Source organism: Papio anubis, chromosome 6 (genome assembly GCF_008728515.1).
Source record: "Papio anubis isolate 15944 chromosome 6, Panubis1.0, whole genome shotgun sequence".
Classification (NCBI taxonomy): domain Eukaryota; kingdom Metazoa; phylum Chordata; class Mammalia; order Primates; family Cercopithecidae; genus Papio; species Papio anubis.
This window is the reverse complement of record NC_044981.1, coordinates 65038239-65052216: the sequence shown is the minus strand read 5'-3', so window position 1 is coordinate 65052216 and position 13978 is coordinate 65038239. Positions and strand designations below refer to the sequence as shown.

The 13978-nt window shown below is 35.7% G+C and overlaps 1 protein-coding gene and 1 pseudogene across 4 annotated transcripts in view; one reads left to right on the top strand and one right to left on the bottom strand.

The window, feature by feature from the left end:
• LMBRD1 (LMBR1 domain containing 1) overlaps nt 1-13978 on the top strand; it is a 129291-nt gene that overhangs the window by 40993 nt on the left and 74320 nt on the right. For all 4 annotated transcript variants that reach the window (XR_004184313.1, XM_031667153.1, XM_021937398.1 and 1 more), the window contains 3 exons: nt 2967-3064; nt 6058-6125; nt 13071-13159. Coding sequence is in view for 3 of the 4 variants with exons in the window: in XM_031667153.1 (XP_031523013.1) it covers nt 2967-3064; nt 6058-6125; nt 13071-13159 (255 nt within the window). In the remaining variant the exon portion in view is untranslated. The remainder of the gene's footprint in view (nt 1-2966; nt 3065-6057; nt 6126-13070; nt 13160-13978) is intronic.
• LOC110743090 lies at nt 8449-9555 on the bottom strand (annotated as a pseudogene).

Sequence of the window (13978 nt, the reverse complement as noted above, 5' to 3'; positions counted from 1 at the left end):
GACTGTATAGTATTCCATGGTGTATATGTGCCACATTTTCTTTATCCAGTCTATCATTGATGGGCATTTGGGTTGGTTCCAAGTCTTTGTTATTGTAAATAGTGCTGCAATAAACATACGTGTGCATGTGTCTTTATAGTAGAATGATATATGATCCTTTGGGTGTATACCCAGTAATGGGATTGCTGGGTCAAATGGTATTTTCTGGTTCTCAATCCTTGAGGAATTGCCACACTATCTTCCACAATGGTTGAACTAATTTATACTCCCACCAACAGTGTAAAAGCATTCCTGTTTCTCCATAGCCTCGCTAGCATCTGTTGTTTCCTAACTTAATCACCATTCTGATTGGCTTGAGGTGGTAGCTCATCGTGGTTTTGATTTGCATTTCTTATTGACCAGTGAGGATGAGCTTTTTTTCATATGTTTGTGGGCTGTGTAAACGTCTTCTTTTGAGAAGTGTCTGTTCATATCCTTTGCCCACTTTTTGATGGGGTTGTTTATTTCTTGTAAATTTAAGTTCCTTGTAGATAAATGTTTATGTCTGTTGGCTCTTAGATTTGTAATAGAAATGTTAAAACTCACTACTCCTTGGTTTGTAGTAGAAACACCAATATTCACTGCCCTAAAAGATTTATTGTCACTATTAGTTGCTCATAATATTAAAAGCCTGCATAAATTTCATTAAATGTCTATAGTGCCAAATTCAGTATGTTGACATTTTGTGATTGCTAAGTGTAAATTAACTCTGCCCCTCTGTTGATTATTTAGGGTCCTATTTGATTTGAGTTTCTTTTATCTGTATTGCATGTAGTAGGGCTGTTTCATAAGTGTCCTCCAGATAAATGAGATAAGGCTAGCAAATGTTAAGAAAATTCTTTAACTCTAAAGTCATTTCTTCCAACACAATAAGTAATTTAGATTTTATTATACATTACTAACATGCATTTTTTCCATATTTGTTTAACCATCTTAACTATTTCAAGTATACTATTCAGTGGTATTAAATATATTCATAATATGCAGCCATTGGTGCCATCCATCTCCATAACACTTCCCATCTTGTAAAATTGAAACGATACCTTTTTAACGGGAACTCTCTATTTTGCCTTTCCTCTCTCCTTCCGACAACCACCATCCTACTTTCTGTCTCCTTGATTTTGACTACTCTCAGTACCTCATATAAGTGGAGTCGTATAGTATGTGTCTTTTTGTGACTGGCTTATTTCACTTAGCATAATGTCCTAGTTATGCTAAGTTAATCTGTGTTGTAGCATATATCATTTCCTTCCTTTTTAATGCTGAATAATACTCTGTTTTATGTATACCACATTTTGCCTCTCTATCCATCCATCAATTGACACTTGGGTGGCTTTCATGTTTTAGTTACTGTGAACCATGCAGTTATGAACATGGGTGTACAAATAACTCTTTGAGTCCCTGCTTTCAACTCTTTTGTGCATATACCTGGAAGTGGAATTGCTGTATCATATGTAATGCCAGTTTTCATTTTTTTAGGAAACATCATACTGTTTTCCACAGCTGCTGTACCATTTTACATTCCTACCAGCAGCACACAGGGTTTCAGTTTCTCCACACCCTTGACAACACATGTCATTATTATTGTTTTTTGTTAGTAGCCATCCTTATAGGTCTGAGATGGTAACAGTTGCTTTCTTTTATAAAGGAGTACAATGATTATCATTCTGTAATTGCTTTGTATAATTATACTGGTACTGTTATTTTTCATGAATACGTATAAACAAATGAATGTGAAAATACAGATTTTAAGAACAGGTTTCTTAGGCTTAAGTCTCAAATGTTCCTTCTTCTGTTTTTATTGTTAAAGGTACTATATCTTTGGCTTAACTTAAACTCTATATTGAATTTAAATAAATATTTTGACTGACTACTGGTTAAAATTATTTCAAATCTAACTTTTTTTTTTAAAAAAGCAGATAAATAGTAATTCCTATCAGTTAATGTTGAACCTAATTTTGAATATAAGAATTGAAAACAGGATCATGAAGAGCTATTTGTCCTTCCATGTTCACAGCTGCATTATTCACAAATTGCAAAATTTGGAGGCAACTCCAATGTCCATTGATGGGTAAATAGAGATCTAATTTTACTGTTCTACTATTCTTTTTACCTTTTCTCTGTTTTGATTTGTGTAAGATTGGTTGTGTAATACTGCATATTTTTTAAACTTAAGATGAGAAAATTATTTATATCAAAAAGACCATATTATTTATAGCTGTTTCTTTAACTTGCCGGAATAGCAAATGTTGTGTCAAGTGTACTCAAATTTAAGTTGGAATGAACACAAAAGTTAAAGTTCATTTAAATGAGATGTTTTATAGGAAGTTCTCAGCATTGTAGTTAGTACAGAGTAAGAGCTCATATGTCAGCTGCCACAGTTGTTCTGGGCCCAGTTATTACTATTGTTAGAAATTGCCACCTGTAATCCTAGCAGTTTGGGAAGCTGAGGCGGGTGGATCACGAGGTCAGGAGATTGAGACCATCCAGGCTAACACGGTGAAACCTCGTCTCTACTAAAAATACAAAAACTTAGCCAGGTGTGGTGGCGCGCGCCTGTAGTCCCAGCTAGTTAGGAGGCTGAGGCAGGAGAATGGCGTGAACCCAGGAGGCAGAACTTGTAGTGAGCCAAGATTATGCCACTGCACTCCAGCCCTGGCGACAGAGCAAAACTCCGTGTCAAAAAAAAAAAAAAAAATTGCTGCAAAGTTAACTTGAATTATAGGTTGTTATTCTGATAGTACTGTTGATCTCTTGGGACATGGGACAGAGAAGGCTATTTGGGCATCATATACTATATAGAAAGAGTTATGAGTAGAGAGAGTCAGGGTAGTTAATTTGTTAAGTGAATGTATGTACACATATAGATAACTGTGATTAAGTACATACGTATTTAGTAAAACTTGGTTTATTATTTATTTCCACAGCTTTATATTCTGTTATATTGTTCTGTGTGTTCTTCTGGATCCCTTTTGTCTACTTCTATTATGAAGAAAAGGATGATGATGATACTAGTAAATGTACTGTAAGTATCTTTATTTTAGAGGCCTCAGTTTAGGAAAGAAAAATAATATTTCCTGCTTTTTCAGAGAATGACATGACTGGATTTTTTTATAGAGCAGTGTTGTCTGATAGAAATACAATGTTAGCTAAATTAAAATAAAAAGAAACAGTTGAAATTAATTTTAATTATACATTGTATTTAACATAATATATTCCAAATATTATTTCAAATATAGTCAAACTAGTAATGAAATATTAAGTTTCTTTTCTTCACACTAAGTCTTTGAAATTTGGGTTGTATTTTACACAACAGTTCAAGCTAGCCACATTTCAAGTGCTTTCTAGCCACATGTGGCTTGTGACTATTATTTTAGACAAAGCAATTCTAGATTAGGCATACAAAATTTTTTCTGTAGAAGGCCAGGAGGTAAATAATTTAGGATTTGTGGGCTATATGGTCTCTGTCTTAGCTACTCAAGTCTGCCATTATAGTGTTAAAAGTATTCAGAGACAATGAACATTTTATAATCCAATAAAACAAAATGAATCAGATGTGGCACACTGAATGTAGTTTGCTGGCCCCTGTTCAAAAGCATAAAGAAGGAGCACTTACAGGTTGTACTTACTAATCCAGGATAAGGCTGACTTTCTTTTTAGATGGGTGCTGTGGCTCATGCCTGTAATTCCAGCACTGTGGGAGGCCAAGGTGGGCAGATCACCTGAGGTCAGGAGTTAGAGACCAGCCTGGCCAACATGGCGAAAACTTGTCTCTAGTAAAAGTACAAAAGTACAAAAATTAGCTGGGCATGGTGGTGGGGGCCTGCTACTCTGGAGGCTGAGGCAGGAGAATTGCTTGAACCCAGGAGGCGGAGGTTGCAGTGAGCCGAGATTGCACCACTGTACTCCAGCCTGGGCGACAAGAGTGAGACTTTGTCTCAAAAAAAAGGACTGACTTTTTAAAAACCTGACAAATACAGCACACATGTGTGTTCAGAACTGTAGATCATTATCACTTAAGTATTGGTATAAACATCTTAATTAAAATAATAGTAAATATAATTCAGGAGAATCTTAGAAATATATTAATATTATATAACTGAGTTGGGCCTGTCTCTCAATTGCATGGGTGACTGAAAATCAGGAAATCTATTAGTATATAATAATTAATAGGTCAAAGAAAAAATGTATATTAAAAGGTATATGTCAAAATCGAACACTTTGTAATTTAGGGGAACAGTTGTACAATAAGACTAAATGTCTTATCTTTTTGACTTACAGGATTTTGTTTTATACCTTGTTTACATTTGTATTTAAATATAGAAATAAGGCCGGGCGCGATGGCTCAAGCCTGTAATCCCAGCACTTTGGGAGGCCGAGACGGGCGGATCACGAGGTCAGGAGATCGAGACCATCCTGGCTAACATGGTGAAACCCCGTCTCTACTAAAAAATACGAAAAACTAGCCAGGCGAGGTGGCGGGCGCCTGTAGTCCCAGCTACTCGGGAGGCTGAGGCAGGAGAATGGCGTGAACCCGGGAGGTGGAGCTTGCAGTGAGCTGAGATCTGGCCACTGCACTCCAGCCCGGGCGACAGAGAGAAACTCCGTCTCAAAAAAAAAAAAAATAAAAATAAATAAATAAATAAATATAGAAATAAATACATTCAGTCAAAAGCTAGCATCATGCTTAATCATGCTTAAAACCTCAAGAGCATTGGCATTAAGATTAGGAGCAAGTAAATTAACAGTATTTTAAATGACTCCTAGAGTGATAATCAGCGTAGTGTTAGAGAAAAAAAATTAGACATTTAAATATTTATAAAGAGAGTCAAAACTGTTATTTGCAGATACTGTATTACTCTATATTTGGAAAAACCAAGGTATGTAAAGTAAGGTAGCTAGTTGCAAATTTAATAAAATCTCCATGAGATTTATGCAGTCTTTTTCACTTCTTCCAGAGTGCACATTCTTCTACCCTTTGGTTGATCTTAGGATCTTCTTTATCTTTTCTTCAGTTTTTTTCCTAAGGGATATCTTATCCCCTTTGTGAATAAGAACTTACTGTGTGAAACATTCATTCAAATTTTAAAAGATCATTTTTAGATACTTCATTAGTCTGAGAGCACAAATGTTATTTCTGACTGATTTAAAATGAGATTATTATTCACTTTTTAATTCATATTCAGAATGTCCAGCTTTGTCTTTATTTGCTTTTCTTAGCCTTTGGAGTATATTATAGGCACCAAGCAAAACATAGTTTTTAAATTCCCAAGTTCCTGGTCTTAAGTACTTACTTATAACCTATGTGCCTTAGGAGAGATTATTAACTTCTCTGGACTTCAGCTTCGTTATGTCTAAAGTAAAGATGAGAACAACCTATCTTAGAGTTGTTATGAGAATTAAATGAGTTAACATATGTGATGTTCTTATCAGTGCCTGGCATATGTTATATATGTATGAAATATATATTAATGTATGTAAGTATATATACACATATACACATACATGAATACATAAATATTTATGAATATGTGTATAAATATAAATACATAAATATTTATGTGTATATATACTTACATATATGTATATATGAGTATATATACAAGTATATTTATACTCATGTATATACTCAAACAAAAATGTCTATATTGTGTTGATTATTATAAACCATTTTGATGAATTGGATTGGGGCATTGTAGATTCAGATTGCTTTCTGGGGGAGTATTACATATTCTGATAATTTTACTAAAGATGCCTACTGGAGAATCAACTATACTTTAGGTGGTTTGGTTTTTACAAGGGCATAACTATTGAAAAGATTTTAAAAATCTCCTGTTTTGCAAAGATATTTAAGGTGTAGTATATCCGTTTTCTTTAAATTTTAAGGTTTTCAACCTTAGTTGAAACCTTTGACTGTAAGCGTGTATCTGATGTGAAGGTACTGTTAAACTGTTGCAAGAATATTTTATATTTTAAAGGACTTGCTAAATGTTATACTTTTTTCTCCTTGGCATCTAGCAAATTAAAACGGCACTCAAGTATACTTTGGGATTTGTTGTGATTTGTGCACTGCTTCTTTTAGTTGGGTAAGTCTTGGTTTTTTTTTTTTAACGATGAAATGGAAATAGAATTATTTGAAAAAAATAATAAAAGGATCATTCAGAAAAATCTAGGAAAGAAAAAAAAATGTAAAAAAAAAAGAACAATCCACTCTCTGTATCTCCAAAGAACAATAGCCACAATTTAACAGTTTTGTCTGTCGTTTCATCTAGACATTTTTATGTGCTTGAATGCATGCAGAGTGCACCTCCCTTCTTGCATGCACCCTACATGTTTTAGTTTTACACAAATGTGATTATATTTTATATAATTCTTGGTAATCTACTTCTTAACATATTGCAGGCATCTCTTCAGGATAGTAAGTGTAGATCCATCAATTTTGACTACATTGCATTTCCTTCTAAGCATACAAAAATATATTTAACTGATCTTCTAGTGATAACTGCTTAGACATTTATAATGTTTCCCCATTATTATAAATAACACTTTGATGAAAATCCTTGTCTGTGCATCTTTTCAGATCCTATCAGTCTTTAAATCTTTGTCAGTGAATTTCCTTTCTTAATTCTTCTTGTTTTTGTACTTATATCAGTAACATTTTACTTATTTGTTTGTACATCTAAAATTTATCCTTGTTAATGGAAGACATTTATCTTTGTTAAAAATAGGTCATTAGTCTGTCTTTTTTTATGTTAGGAAATACATTAGGAATTAATAAATTTTTTGAAGTTTCTGTTTATAATTTAGTCTCACAATTTTCAATGCATAACTTTCCATAAATAAAAAAAATTACTTATTATATGTAACTTTAATAGGAATAAAATTGTTGAGTAACTTTTTGTAGTTCCCAGAGTTCTTAGGATGCATGTGTTTTATAGTCAAGTCATATTTTCAATTATTTTTACCTGCCTTGATGTGTCATGAAAAAGAGTACTTTTTGTAAGCACCTTTTTTAGTGGTTTTTCTATGTATTTTAGCTACCGAGTATATTTCTAAAGTATTTTTTTGGCTTTTTAAAGAAAGCTAAATCTACTTATGTTAATTTCCCTTGTTAACGTGGATGTCCCTTGTATGTAAACCTGAATTATCTAGAGTGGAAATCAGCAAACTTTTCTTAAAGCATAGATAGTATTTTAGATTTACTATCTGTATGGTCTCTGTGTCTCTCTTGTAGCTCAGAAGTAATCAGACAATACGTAAAGAACATGACTGTGTTCTAGAAAAACTTTATTTACAAACACAGGCAGCCAGTAGTTTGCCAACTCCTATTTTAGAACATGAATGAGAATCACCAATAAAACTACAAATCTTTGCAGCAGTCAGAATAAAAGAGTAGTGAATTAAAGATTATTAGCGTTTCAGCCATCTAGGACAGTGTTCTTCTCATTACCATATGTAAATGTTTGAATGAGGTGTGCATTTAGGTTAAGTGATTGACAAAAGATCTTGAAATATTTTTGAAGGTGGCATATTCAGAGTTTCTTTCAAGATAAAACTAGATAATTTTATGGCAAAGCCGTGATCTAGATTTAACTGATTCATGTAGCTCATACGTTTTTGGAACACTTATGTGTTGGATGCTATGCTAGATCTTTGGGCTAAAGATAGAGGACCATGGTCTCTGTCCTCTAGGTTTACGTTGTGGAGGCATGCAGATTCATACCTTGAATTACAGTGTTTAAGTGCTCTGATAGGAGATACATACCAGATGTTGATGGTAGAGGAGCAGGGTCTTACTCTGCCTTGAAGAATCAGGAGATCTAAGAGGAAGTAATATTTGAGTTGAGATTCGAAGGAATGGGAATTGGTCAGCTGACCTGACAAATGAAAACGATGAATAACATGTATATTGTTTTTGTCTGCTTTGGCTGCCATAACAAAGTATCATAGACTGGGTGGCTTAAATAACAGTCATTTATTTTCTCATGGTTCTGGAGGCTAGAAGTCTATGTTAAAGGTGCTGGCAAGTTTGGTTTCTGGTGAGAGTTCTCTTCCTGGCTTATCGAAGGCCACCTTCTTGCTCTGTCTTCACGTGGCCTTTCCTTTGTGCTTGCAGAGGGAGAAGGGGAGGGGGAGAGTGAGAGGGTGCAGGAGAGAGAAGGAGCACTCTCTGGTGTCTCTTCCTCTTCTTATAAGGACACCAATGCCATGGGATAATTAGGGCCCCACCCTTTTGACTTCATTTAACCCTAATTCCCTTGCTAACGGACCTGTATCCAAATACCATTACATTGGGAGTTAGGGCTTCAACGTAGGGATTTTCTTTTTTCTTTTTTTTTGGAGAGTTGAGTACAGGGGATTTTATTGATAGTGCATGACAAAGTGGTACTCCCTAGGTTCCTCCTCCTTCAGGGGGTCTGGCATGGAAACTGTGACCAGGGGAGATTCTCAGTGTGGTGGGGGACTGAGTGTGGCAGGGACTCCCCATCAGCTGAGGGCCTCTCTCTCCCTGTTGTGCTCTTGCTGGAGCTGGTGATCAGGGGCTTTTACCCCTTGGAAGCCAGGTGGAACATGAGTTCCACCACCCTGTTGCTGTAGCCAAATTCATTGTCATATCTGAAAATGAGTTTGAAAAAGTAGTTGTTGAAGGCAGGCCAGCCCAGCATCGAAGGTGAAAGAGTATCACTAGTAAAGTTGGAAGAGACAACCTGTTGCTCAGGGTAGTCCAGGATGCCTTTGAGGGGACCCTCTAATGCCTGCTTTACCATCTTGTTTATGTCATCATATTTGGCAAGTTTCTCCAGGTGGCACATCAGGTCCACAACGAACACATTGGCAGTGGGGACATGGAAAGTTATGCCAGTAAGCTTCCTGTAGCTCAGGGATGACCTTGCCCACAGCCTTGGCAACACAGGTAGAGGCAGGGATGATGTTCTCGAGAGCCCCACAGCTGTCACACCACAGTTTCCCAAAGGGACCATTCATGGTCTTCTGAGTGCCAATGATGGCTTGAACTGTGGTCATTAGTCCCTCCATGATGCCACAGTTGTCCAGGGTGACGAAGCAGTTGATAGTGCGGGAGGCATTGCTGACCTTCTTTATGCCATTTTTGTACTTCTCATGGTTCAGGCCCATCACATGGGGGTATCAGCAGAAGGGGCAGAGATGAGGATCCTTTTGGCTCCCTGCTCTAAGAGAATCTCAGCCTTCTTCATGGTAGTAAAGATGCTGGTAGACTTCACAACATTATCAGCACCCAAATCACCCCATTTAATTTTGGTGAAATCTTGCACCTGTAAGAAGAGGGTGATGGGATTTCCATTGACGACAAGCTTCCAGTTCTCAGCCTTGACAGTGCCCTACAACTTGCCATGGGTGGAGTCATGTCGGAACATGTAGGCCATATAGTTAAGGTCACTGAGGGGTCAATGATGGCAACAATATTCCCTTTGCCAGGGTTAAAAGGAGCTCTGGTGACCAGGCACCACTATGACCAAATCCATTCACTCTGCCCTTCACTTCCACCATGATGTCTCAGTGATGTGGCTGGTGCTTCTGCAAAGATGAGGCTCTCTATAGAGTGGAGGAGCAGAGAGCCAGCAACGTATGAATTTTTAGGGAGCACAATTCAGTCTATAAAATATACTAACTGGGAGGCTGAGGTTAGCATGGAGTGTTTGAAGAATGACATAAAAAGTATTATGTGAATTTAGATTTCCCCTCCCCTCAAAAAAAGAAGGGTAATGTGATGTTTCAAGTGTTCCTGTGAGCAAGTGACAGGATATGACATTAGCCAAGTAAGTAGACTCTGGGTCTTACATGCCATATTTAAGAAATTTTAAATTTTGTCCTACTGAGTAATTCAAAGACAGTGAAGATGTGTATATATTTGTGTACATGAATGCATGAAAATAAATATATATGACTTTAAGAGTTACAACACTGTGGACCGGGCATGGTGACTCCTGCCTGTAATCCCAGCACTTTGGGAGGTCAAGGCAGGTGGATCACGAGGTCAAGAGATCGAGACCATGCTGGCCAACATAGTGAATTCTACTAAAAATACAAAAATTAGCTGGGCATAGTGGTGTGCACCTGTAATCCTAGCTACTTGGGAGGCTAAGGCAGGAGAAGAGCTTGAACCTGGGAGGTGGAGGTTGCAGTGAGCTGAGATTGAGCCACTGCACTCCATCCTGGCAACAGAGTGGCACTCTGTCTCAAAAAAAAAAAAAAAAAATTAAAAGTTACAGCACTGTGGAGGATGTATTGCAAGAGGATTTTGGCTGTTGGGTTGGAGAAGTGGTATGTAAATAGTAGGTAGGAAGATCAGTTAAGTAGCCATTATATAAGTTCAGGTGAGCTTTGGAACTGCAGTGGTTACCAAGAGAACAGAGAGGAAGAAACATAAGCTATTTGGAAGATAAATATGAATTGACTTGGTGATGGAGTGTAAGAAGTGAACATCTTATTTTCAGTCTGCTGAATTCATTTCCATTTCATATCTACTGAAATTCATTAGCTTTTTCTTTGTCTCTTTCTGAAGAGATAATGTGTGTTAAGCTAATTCAGTGAATCAGATTGGGTAGAAAATATTTTTACTAAGCAGTTTTTTAGTTTTATTGTTTTCAAGGGCATGAGGGAAAAGTGTTGTCTTACTAGACTCTAGTTTGTATTTTAACCCCTTTATGCCAGAGGTTGCAAATTTTTTTAGTGAAAAATCAGACCTTGGTGATGACCTTGAGCAGTGAAATATAAATAACTCCCACAAGCTTAATATTCCAATAATGGAACACTAGTCATAAATGGCTTAATCTAATACTTTGTGTTTTTGGAAGCTGAAGTGCTCTGTATACATTTTTTTTTTCTAGAAGGGCTGAAATTTTAAAAGTATGTGAACCTTTCTACCACACAAATCCCGTTGTATACTAACTCTTGGTCACTTTAATGTCATCACCATTTCATTTAGTATACTAAATACCTGATAATCTTAACTGCTGTCTCTTTCCTCAGAACTGATGTATCTGTATTATAACTTTGACTTCAGTTGCCTTTTCATCTGTTGGTAGGCATTTCTTTTTCTTTATGGATCTCTGTCTGTGGGGCTGCTGTTTGGCTAATGAACAGTGGTTTGTTCTTTCTGGTGGTTAAAAGGTCGACATGCTTTTATACCAGTCAGGTGCTGCTCTGCCCTCTGGGTCTTCTTACCCTACATCAGTTCCATTGAAAAAGGAAAGCCGGGTTCATCAACGTCCTGCAGAGTTAAGGCCAGGGTCTGTGTTGATTAATTAGTGCCTTTGCCATGTTTTGAGTTCGACTTATGGATGTTTTCTTAGTTTATGTGAAAATATTTTAGGTCTGTTTTTTAGATTATAAAATCCTGGTGGTAAAGTGATTTAGGAACCTGCTTTGAATTTGTGCTTTCGTTTATACCCAAAATACTAAGTGCTCAAATGTTAACTCTCTGATGGATGCTTTCGAAGTATTTTCCTGAAGTCATTCTGATAGTAGTGTGGGTCACTTAGTCTTTTTAGTCTTTTTAGTTTTTTTTGGTTATATAAGGTTCCCTCTGATGTTACTCTTTTTTGAATATTTGAACTACTAGATAATTCTGCTCAGGAGTTGAACGTGTGTCATCAAGAGCAAGGGTTAATTAATTTTCTTCTCTTTCTGTACAATATCTTTGATTACCTAAAACTGACATACTGAGTTTTAGAATATTGCATATTGAGCCCTATGAGTATGAATGCTATTTTTAGATATCCTAATACATATTTCCTTTTTAATAGTACGATAGGTGGTATTTTGTACAACATAGAAATTTTTGTTTTCCCACTCTCACAAATTGGTTATTCCCAACTAACAAGTTCAGAACATACTTTCTGGGATATCCAGAACAAACTCTGTTCAAATAAAGGAATATCATATTGGTAGTTTTTTCTTGCTTAGTTTATATTTGTGTTATGGATGTATGATATACAAAAATGTTGTAATTTTATTTCTTGATTCCACACCTCTGCTCTTTGTTTGATTTCATACCTCGGTCAACAAATAATAAACTTTCTGCATTTATTCCTCTATGCCTGTGAGTAAGCACCTTTTTTTCCTAAAAGTGGGGAGAAATAAGTCTCGAGGATTAAGAAGAATATAGTAAACTGAAGTCAATGCAGATTGTTAGAAATTTAACCTCCTGACATGCTGTGCCCAGTCATTTTTAAAATAAGAGTTATCAGTAGCAATAGGAAATAGGGATTCTTTTTTTCTTTTTTTTTTACTTCCTACTCTTATTTGTTCCTACCCATATACAACCTAAGGGATACCCAGCTCTTTACCTTCATCTCTGGATTATCTTGTTATTGATATGGGCTAGATAATAAAGTGAACATTTATTTATTCTACCTTTTCCCAGTCTAAGATCATAGAGCAGGTCCTAGGATGCTAGCTATCTCTATTATTTCTACAGTTCCTCTTCACCTGTGGGTTGAAAAACAAATAGTTTTGAAACTACTTTCATTGTGTCTGTTGGATGGAATCTTGAAAGATATATTAATAGAAAAATACTAATAAAAAAGTAATAATCACTTCCAATTCCACAGTGAGACATTTACTGTTTATTCTAATATATTTCTTTTCTTAAATAATTGCATATATTTACATTCTGCTTTACTGATTTAATACAGATGTCCTTAACCTTTTTTGTGGATTGTTTTGATCGTCTAAAACCTATGGTCCATTCTCAAAATATTATATATTTATTTTTTGTTTTTTCCCAGCTTTATTAAAGTATAATAAAGTATTTTAAGTGCAGAAAACATACGGGATTACAAGGGAAATTTTACTGAATGCAGTAATACAACTATTAAAACAAATTTGCAATGAAGTTAATGCATAGGCATTTAACTCTTCACTCCCCTCTGTGCATAGTACAGATTTTATTTATTTATTGTTTTGGAGAAAAATAATTTGAGTTTCAAACTATCTAATTTAACATTTTATCTTTAAAGCTATTAAAACAATTATTTTCTCTTTTGTAGTGCCTTTGTTCCATTGAATGTTCCCAATAACAAAAATTCTACAGAGTGGGAAAAAGTGAAGTTCCTATTTGAAGAACTTGGAAGTAGTCGTAAGTATCGTTTTTTTTTTTTTTTAAAAAAACATAGTAATCTATATTTCCTGATACTTCGAACTTTTGAGAAGCAGTCTATTTGTATTTTGTTAAGAATTTAACCCCAGCTGGGTGTGGTGGCTCGTGCCTGTAATCCCAGCACTTTGGGAGGCTGAGGGGTTGGGGGTGGATCACAAGGTTAGGAGTTTGAGACCAGCTTGGCCAACGTGGCCAAACCCCGTCTCTACTAAAAATACAAAAATTAGCTGGGTGCAGTGGCAGGTGCCTGTAATCCCAGCTGCTCGGGAGGCTGAGGCAGGAGAATCTCTTGAACCCAGGAGGTGGAGGTTGCAGTGAGCTGAGATTGCGCCATTGCATTCCAGCCTGGGGGACTGAGCAAGGCAGTGCGAGGCTTTGTCTCAAAAAAAAAAAAAAAAAAAATTAGCCTTCTAGCTATTACGTAGCTATTTTCTTGACTCTAATGCTAGACAAATTAGAAGTATTGCGTTCTTAAGGTTTGCTTTTAGCCTTCTAGCTATTACATAGCTATTTTCTTGACCTCTTCATAAAATTACCATGTTGAAAGAAAATTTAATCTTTTCTTCAAAGTATTTTAGCAGTGAGGCTCTTATAATTTCTAATTCACTTAGGATAATATAAAATAATATGTTAAAGAAATATACTGGGTATATTGGGTTTCATTTTTAATTTTTAATTAGTAAGAGAGAACCTTTATGTTTTTGTTTGAGATTAAATCATCTTTTATATAAAATATAAATTACAGAGGTTTTATATGAATTAAATACTGTTTTAGAAATTTACCTCATCAAAATATTT